At 43.9% G+C, this 7,729-nt stretch overlaps 1 protein-coding gene across 1 annotated transcript in view; it reads left to right on the plus strand.

The window, feature by feature from the left end:
- ASTN2 (astrotactin 2) overlaps positions 1-7,729 on the plus strand; it is a gene marked incomplete at its 3' end in the record, with an annotated part of 209,886 nt that overhangs the window by 77,946 nt on the left and 124,211 nt on the right. The window contains 1 exon segment of the mRNA XM_010007953.1: positions 6,217-6,384. Within this exon segment, the coding sequence (XP_010006255.1) occupies positions 6,217-6,384 (168 nt within the window).

Genomic DNA, 7,729 nt, shown 5'->3' on the forward strand with positions numbered 1-7,729 from the left:
GAAGGATGGTGGGGGAAGACTACAGTAAAGCACAACGTCTTTGATGAAGTAACCTGCTCCCTCCTACAGGAGAGATGCAAACATTGACTTCTGCACTTGCAGGATGAGACCCTGCCTGCTGGCAGCGTGGTGGTGGGTTGGTTCTGGGAAGCAGACTTAGGCCATGCTTTTGATTTCAAGCAGGAATTCATGGGGTTCTTACAGCAGCCATGATGTAGCAATGCTGGGAGGAATTTTGGAGGTTGCATTGCTAGGAATGTGCTGCTTCATAGAATCATGGAATAGTTTGGGTTGAAAGGGACCTTTAAAAGTCATCTAGTCCAACCCCCCTGCAGGGACATCTTCAGCTAGATCAGGTTGCTCAGAGCCCTGTCCAACCAGAGCATGAATGTTTCTACCATCTCTCTGGGCACCAGTAGCATTGCTGCTGTACAATCCCTCAGTGTGGGGGTGGTAACTCGTTTCCATCCCATGGTGTATTAACTTTGCACGTGCTACATCTTGGTTGTGTTTTCTGCCATCCACACACACTATGTATTTTTTAAAGCTTATCATAACTCCTCCAACATATACTGCATGATGTGATTAGATTTAGGCTGGATTTGCCTGAACCCTTGTCCACTATCTAGAGAGCATCACTGAGAAGGAGCCCCAGGCTGGAGTGTGGGAGTTGGGAGATACAGAGTGTTAAGGAGAAGCTTTTCTTTAGGAGCCTGTTTTCCATTGCTGGCCCAGGCACCTACTGAGAAATGAGAAGTGTGTTACTAACACCTACACAATTATATTGTCTAATAATGCCATGAGAGATCTTGCTGCAGAGTGAGCTTGACCACAAGGTGGGGGTGAGAAGATGCCACCTCACTTGGGTTTGAGAAAAGTTTGCCAAGTCATCACCTGCTCTATATAGTTACACATGTGTGATGTATGTTGGAAGTTCAGCCCTGGTGAAATCAAGACTGACTGTCAAGAAAAGCCAAAGAAAGAGCCTGTCAGAATTATCCAGAAAGTGCAATTTAACAATTAAAATGTAACCCTGCTCCTCCCACAGGAAAGATGCTTCTAGTCTGAGCTGTAATTACATACAGATTTGTATCACTAATTTTCTTCTGCCTTGCCAGAGTGACAAAGCTCTGGCAGGATTGACAGAGTGTCTGAGGGATGGGGCTCTCTGGGGTTGAGCAGCAGTGGTTGGGTTTGAGCAGCCCAAGGCCATGCAAGGAATTGATGTGCTGAAAAGACATCCAAGACCTAAGCAGTACATGCAGTATAAAGTGTGTGCACTTCAGCTATAGGAGAGCAAACAAAAGGCTTGTCTGAAGGCTGTTGTTGCTTTAAAAACTTGCTATTGTAGCTTTCTGCTTAGGCATTTCTTTTTGTTCAAAGAGAAACCATCTGAGAAACAAGATGAAGTGGTTAGCTTGGATTTTAACCTGATGTGGTAATATCCTTGGATCCAAATTAGAGTGTAGAATTAAGATTTTTACTTTGATGAATTTAAATTATTCCAAAAATTACCTGGTTTTGCACTGAGCAGGATAGGGGTGGTAAAGCTGAGCACCCTGTCAGTCTCTGGGTGCAATCCTGCACCAGGCCTTCCTTCTTTTCTTAGGGCAGTGTGTGTGTGCCCTGGGCATCCAAATTCTGCCAGGTACTTCTGACTTTTCTGAACAAAATTTAAGATGTAGAAGCTTTCATTTCCTGGGACCAGGACAGGAGAGAGAGATGATCAATGGAAAGAGCTGATAGGGAAGGAGTTGTCTCTTTGGGAAATGATCTTTTAAGTTAAATCAGGAACAAAAAAAAACAAACCAAGAAATAAAATAGGGTTTTTCTTTGTACCTACAGAATGGAGCAAGAGGGATTATCCTTCTTCTAGTGTTTAAAAAAAGATCTGTAACAGGGTTATAATTGTATGATAGTACAGGGACGGATGCATTAATAGAAACCTGTAGTATGACCTCCTATATCTTCCTAGCAGAAAATACTAATTTTAGATGAACAGGAGTGTCATTGGCCAAGAAATAATGAATGGGCTAGAGAAGACAAAGATAGCTGGGAGGAAAAAATAGAAATTCTTTTTTTAAAAAAATTGATCTTTTCTGTTAAAAAAAAAAATATTAAAAAAATAAGAGAGAGAGAGAGAAAGGAAAAGCCAAACCCTTGTGGCTGCCTTTTGGGGGCTTTGTTCTTTTCCCTTGTTAGATATCTCTTCTGAGCTGTTTTATCCTGTTGTGTTCAGGGAAATGATTTTTGAAATGTCAAAACTTCAAGCCTCTTTTGTCAAGGCTTAAGCAGTCCCACTGAACTTTGAAGGAGACCCCAGCATAGGAGACATGAACTTTTGATGCTGCCTTCACTGATCTGGCTTTGATCAGCACTGGGGAAGAAAGGGGGGAGAAAAAACACATGCATACAAAAACCCAAACAAATCAATGCCCTGAAGTCCAGGTGGACTTCATGGAGGTGGGAGATGGTTGTGTAGCTGCATCCTGGTGTTCTCCGTGGCACTGCAATGCTGATCTACAGGATAGAGTGGCTTGTAAAGCCAATGGTGCTCCAGGAACGTGTCCTGCAATGGGGGTTCCTGGGAGGAGGAGGTGGTGGTGGTTGGAGAGCTGCCATTCTGTTGTTGTATTCCCTTACTGGGTTGATGGTTGTTTGCCCTGATGGCTGCTTCACCTTGGGACCTAAATGTCTACATTTAAGGGGAATTTCACCAAACTTTTGAGTAGGAAGTTCAAAATGTGTCTAGGAGGATACCTGGGAGGCAACAGGGTTCAAAGTAGAGGACAGCAGGGTGGGTGTCTTTGGAGAGTATCTCTACTGGGATCTTCTCACTGGTGTCCACAGGCAGGAACTGTAGGCTGGGTGTGGGTGTAGGGCAATTCTGTGGGGTCTAAAGTTCTGGAGGCAGATTTTCAGAGAGTGATTGGAGAGGGGTCTATGCCCTGTAACAGAGGGGTTCCTGTTACCCCCCATTCCATCCCCCTCCATTTCCCTCAGTTGAGAGACTCCTGGCTGGTAAAAACAACCCTGGCTGATACTCCCAGCAAACTAAAGATGTTTGAAACAGCTCTTCTTTAGAGAATGTTTGTTCTGGGTGGTTGCTGAAAGGGTTTGATACTCAACCTGCCCTTGCCAAGCTTTTCAAGATGGCTTTGATAAGCACAGGTTGGTGATTTTTGAGAACTCTTTTCTCTGTGTGGATCCTTTGAGAAGAAAGAGAAAAATTGTGTGAGAAGGCTTTGAAATCTTCAGAATTTTAGCTTTCAAAATATTTGTAAGACACCTTTTTCCTGTTATTATTCTCTCAGCCAAGCTATAAAGGGATCAAGGGTGGGATGTTTGTTTGTTTGTATTTTCAATGGGCGTGAAGGTGGTAAGAGTGTCTGAGAACATCTCTCAGAATCTTACCCAGCTGAGCTGCAACACACTCAGCTTCAAAGATTTGAGACACTGATGTGCTGGAAGTTGTCCACTCCTTCCTCCTAGTAAAAAAGGAAAGTGTTTACAATTAATTAAAACCTTTCATTTCCCCAGGGTTTTGTTTTTAACTGAAGTAGCAAAACCCCCATTTTACACTGAACTTGAATTCAGGGATTTTTCAAATATTTTCACTTCTGGTTTTTTTTTTTTAAAAACACTTGATGTTGAGGAGGATTTCTCAATCAGGCTCAGTAAACTCAAAATAAGTAGTTTATCTTGAAAATACCAAGGCTTTCTTTATTTAAGTTACAATTGTGTTATATTTAGGAAGGTCCTTCTATGTACAGAATATGACAAATCTTGATCCATTTGCAAATGATTTCAAGCTTCCCAAATTTGTGGTGTTACGTGGACACCAAGCTTCTGCTGAAAAAGAAATTATAGGCCCCTGGCTGTGTATCAACATTTTGATATTGATTTCAGAGGTACTTCCAACATTAGAGATTTGTTGGGGGTTTTGTACTCCAGCAGCAAGCAGGCCAGGTTTTCTGCAGGAACTGACAATTTAGCAGCAGGGCCATGAAGGTGCTTCCTTCTCTTGAAGATTGTCAGCATGCAGAGGTTATGGGGAGCTTCAGAGGTCACCTGTCCATCACCCACCTAACCATGAGGTCCCCTCTGCATAGCAGCTCCTGGGCCAGGATGCTTTGCTAGATCGAGTCACCTCAGTCTTCGTGGTTACTAATTATATGACGATTTTACGTCTAATTTGCTCCTGTTACTTTCAGTAACAGAAGAGGCTGGCTGTATTTTAACTAGAAGTGGGGTTCATGAAGTAGGGATTTACTCAAGAGCTGGTGGTTTTCCTCTTCAGTCTTTGGGTGCAGAGAGAGGTGGCTGTAGCTGAGCCTCAAAATGTGCTCACATGCCTCCCAAGCCTCCTTCTGTAGCAGGGTACTACAAAAATAAGCAAGATCGACAGGTTACTACATAGACACCTACACACAAATAGTTAACACTTCCAGTGGCTTTATGAGGCATTTCTGTTTGGTAAAATAAACCAGCAATAGATGTAATTGGCATTTAAAACTGTCTTTAAATATTAATTGAAAATAATTAGAATTTGAAGAAAATGATGTGGCTCTGAGGCACTAATTTGTGCTCAGTGTTTCCACACTTTCCACTGGTGGTGTGGAGTTTTCCTGGCAATTTCCTGCTGCCCTGTCTGATTGAGATGTATCCTGCAGGGTCCCACCTTCCTGTGTCTCCCGAGCAGCTGGATCCTGGATGTCTGATTTTCATTTGCTTCAACAGGCAGTAACTTGGCAGCTTCCATTGCCTTTGAGTGTAGGGATGTGTCTCTGAATGTGTATGATGCTGAGATCTCAGGGTGCCTGAAAATGGGGTCACTCAATGGGATGCTTGAATTTAAGCTTTGCTCTTTCTTTTCTTTTTTATCCTCTTCATGGATAATGTGGCACAGGATGAGGTCTAGAAGGGCTTCTCCTTGCTACAGCATCAGTGATTCTCTCCAGAAGGAAATCAGGAGTTATTGTACATGCAGATTCCTGTGGGGTGGTTGCTGCTATTTTATTTTTTATATATATTATTATTATTGTCCTGCATTTTTAGTCTTCTTGGATTTCACTGAACTAATATTTTATGCAGTGCTTAGAAAAATAATGTCCCTGTCCTTTACCAAGTGACACAAGCCCAAAAGTTTCATGAAGATACACCCTGACTTGCTATCCTTGGGTGATCACTAAGAAGGATTTGAATCTTCAGATTGAGGTTGCAAATTTTGCTCGTGTTTGCAAGTCTCGGCACCCAGTGGAAGGATGTCTGTTAGTTCCTGGGCTCCCTGGCATTTCCTCTTGCCTGCTCCTCTTTGAAGGTTTCTTCTCCCCTGTTTTTAGAAGATTTTACCCTGGTAGCTTCTGCAAAACACACCACTTAATGCCAGAGGTTTTTTGGCTCCCCTCTGATCTGTGCAGCACTATTATGGAGGCAGTCTTATAATCAATGTAATTGAAGATCAGAGTTAATGAGGACCTCTGTGCCTGCAAAATCCCCCAAGCAATGCTGGGCCTCAGATGTTAGATAAGAAAATGATTGGGCTGAACTGAAAATCTATTTGGCTAATTAGATGATGCATATTCCCAGATGCCAGTGGGGAAAAATACATTTCACAAAATAAAGAAACATAAGATTTTGTAAGAAAAGGTTTTTAGGAGGAATTGACTTGTAGCACTCTGGAGGGAGGGGGTGAGGGAGTGTCTCTGACACCAGAGTGCTCGTTATGTGTTGGGCCAATTAACTCACCTTAAGCTAAAGAAATCAAGTGGGAACAGACCTTGCAGCCACTCTCCATCCATGCCCTGAGCCTGGTATTCTGACATCTCCCAGACACTGTCTGCATGAGCTGGGGAAGTGCTGCTCTGATCTTATTGATTGGGATCATCACATTGCTCTGTATTTCTGCAGAGACCCGGGAATCAAATCCAGTATCTCGTGATGCTAAGTAGGGCATGGACTGGGGAGTATTTGGGCAGAGGAGTGTCCCAGCTAGTGGACCATTTGTTGGTTCACATTGGTATGGAGAGGAATGTTCAAATGAAGTTATTTGGGTCTGAGTGTTGGTGAGACCAATATTATTTTGCTGATTGGTATCACATTGGTTTCTGTAGAGCATTCTGGTATTAGGACAAAATGCATGGTGCTGGTGGTGGCTTGGGGGTTGGTTTTTTGCTTTTTACACTCACCTAATGTATTATTTTTTTCACCTTCCAGGCAGCAGCTTTGTTGTGAGTGAGGGAAGCTACTTGGATATCTCTGACTGGCTTAATCCAGCCAAGCTGTCCCTCTACTATCAGATCAATGCCACATCCCCCTGGGTGAGAGACCTCTGTGGACAGAGGACCACAGATGCCTGTGAACAGCTGTGTGACCAAGAGACAGGTAAGGGAGGCCAGGAAGAGTGAAGAACTTGCAAAGCTTGGAGATGCAAGGGAGAAGCTTTGGTTTTGAGCACTTTGATGCCCACTTGGCCTACCTGTGTTAGCCAGGTGTGAGTCACAGAGGTCTGAGAGGTACCAGCATGGTCAGAAGGTGGTGATCCTCATCAGCAAAGTGTAAATAATGTGGGCAGAAGGATGGGGATTTGAAATGGGGGACCTATCAGTTCTTTGGTGTGGCAGGTGCAGGCATGTGGAGTTTATCTACCTCTAAGTTGTGCTATTTTGCTGTCCAGTTTGCAAAAACTTCTCACAAGCTTGCCTTGTCTCCATCCATTTCCTTTTTTTATGATGTTCTCCTTGTATGCAAAGGCTGCCTCTGTGAAGTAGCAGCCAGCCCTACTCAGCTCTCAGATATGGGGCTGGGCAAAGGAGAAGTGTGACTTTTCCTTCTGGTCTACATGTTCCTGGGTAACACAGAGAGATCCTGAAATCTGCAGTGAATCATGAACACAGAAAACAGCAAAAGTGCAGCTAGTGAATGAAGGCAGGGTGTCTGCCTGGGTGGGAGATCGTCTTAGAAATGGGTTTTCCAATCAAGACAATGTTCTCTTAGTACTCATGTTCCAGCAGAAACTGCAGGGAGGCTGTCTGGAGCCAGACTGTGACTTCCTTGTTGAAAGAGCCCCATGGATCATGCTGCCCTTGAGAGGTCCAGACTTCACAAGAGCTGAGCAATCACACACTGAAAAGCAGAGCTTTGGAAGTACCTATCTGACACCCTACCCAGAACAGTTGCCATGCCAGGCTGGGAGCAGACCATAACTCCCTGATGCACTGCATGTATTTTTAGATTTATTTTTATTAATGTCATTCTATTTTTAAGGGTGATTTATTTTTATCACCATAAGAGAGGCAGTTCTGTGGTTTTACTACAGGACATAAATCCTGCCTAGATTTCAACCTTTTCAGATCAGGGACTTTATAATCTCTGTGAGCATCCCAAGAGATGGGTGCTGGGGGTTTCCTCTGTCTTCTTGGCCTAGGCAAAGTGTTGATGAGGAAGATGGAGTGAGGTTTTTCCTCTCTGGAGGATGAAAATCTTGAAGACTTTCCCTGTGAAGAACAGCAGAGCCAGCTTTGAGGTCCTCCAGCACATTTATAGCTAGTCCGACTTCAGCCTTCCCCTTGAAGCCACTTCACATGGCATTTGTGTAGGCAGCCTTGTCCCAAAACTTCCTTGCCCCAAGGTGTGGGCAGACCTCTGGGCAGGACTCGTCCTCAGCAGCAGTGCCACAGGCTCCTGGGACATGTTTGGGCAGAAGACCCTAGGTCATGTAGGCTGTCTC

This window comes from Chaetura pelagica, unplaced genomic scaffold (assembly GCF_000747805.2).
Source record: "Chaetura pelagica isolate M959 unplaced genomic scaffold, ChaPel_1.0 scaffold361, whole genome shotgun sequence".
In the NCBI taxonomy this organism is placed as follows: Eukaryota; Metazoa; Chordata; class Aves; order Apodiformes; family Apodidae; genus Chaetura; species Chaetura pelagica.